Source organism: Orycteropus afer, unplaced genomic scaffold (assembly GCF_000298275.1).
Source record: "Orycteropus afer afer isolate SDZICR_OR568_19922 unplaced genomic scaffold, OryAfe1.0 scaffold00208, whole genome shotgun sequence".
NCBI lineage: Eukaryota > Metazoa > Chordata > Mammalia > Tubulidentata > Orycteropodidae > Orycteropus > Orycteropus afer.
This window is the reverse complement of record NW_006921795.1, coordinates 5026516-5027568: the sequence shown is the minus strand read 5'-3', so window position 1 is coordinate 5027568 and position 1053 is coordinate 5026516. Positions and strand designations below refer to the sequence as shown.

The 1053-nt window shown below is 39.5% G+C and overlaps 1 protein-coding gene across 1 annotated transcript in view; it reads right to left on the bottom strand.

Moving 5' to 3' along the window:
* The window catches only part of DZANK1 (double zinc ribbon and ankyrin repeat domains 1), a 262593-nt gene that overhangs the window by 91988 nt on the left and 169552 nt on the right, over positions 1–1053 (bottom strand). The window contains exon 9 of the mRNA XM_007948222.1: positions 652–774. Within this exon, the coding sequence (XP_007946413.1) occupies positions 652–774 (123 nt within the window). The remainder of the gene's footprint in view (positions 1–651; positions 775–1053) is intronic.

The window sequence follows — 1053 nt, the reverse complement described above, 5'->3', positions numbered from 1 at the left end:
ACCCCAAGGTTGAGGGGCTTTCACCCAGCCCCTAGAGCCTGGCACTTTGAACTTGGACTTAAAGCCTCCAAATTGTAAGAATAAACTCCTGTTTTTTAAGACCGTCCCATTTGTGGATATTCCTGTCAGAGTGGCACTAGGTAACTAGAACAGGAATCACTTAAAAAACTGAGGAAATTTTCAACAAGATATATTGCTTGGTGAAAAGAATGGATCCATGTTCATTGTACACTACCAGTTTAGTTATAAATGCATTGACTACCTGAAACACCACCACAAAAACCTGGTAACAGTGATTGCTTCTGAGAAGAGGAAGTGTGGGACTGGGATGAGAAGGGAGACTAACCCTTCATTATAGACCCTTTTGCATTATTTGCATGAAATACATATTTAGGTAAATAAATAATTTTTTAAGGTAGGTAAGCAGACAATTTATAAAAGAAGAAATGGCCATAGTGAATGTGTGAAAAGGTCAATCTCAAAGAAAGGTAAATCAAAGCAGTTAAGAGAAGACCATTCTCAAAGAGAATTTATTATCTCCATACTCTTAGGTAAATAGCTGTCACGACCAAGGTCCCCAAACCTTCACAGCTGCAGAAGAAAAGGGCTCTAGATTTCTCTGGGGTTGTAATGAGGTGCTAAAATACCCACCTTGGTCTCACACGAATCACAGAAGCAAGCCTCCCCGTAATTCCTCTGACCGCATTTGGAGCAGGAAAAGGTCTCCCCTTTCTGCGTGGATGGGGCAGGGGATTTATCTCTACTGCACATTGACTGGGGAACAAAGGAGCATTTATAGGCAGGATCAATATTCTATTCCTCAATCCCCCTCCCAATGCAGAAAGAACAAAATCCCATCAGTACAAGCCCCAGGAATATTAGTAGTTTTTGCCTAAAAGGATAAACTTGTAATAGGTTTCATCAATTAATAAATTAGTTCCAAGAACACTCATTCCTTCACAGAAACTCCATAATATCAGTGTTCCACACACCTTGATATTCCTCAGTGTCCTTAATACCAAAGTTAGCAAGTCTCAAAAAAAAAAAAAAAAA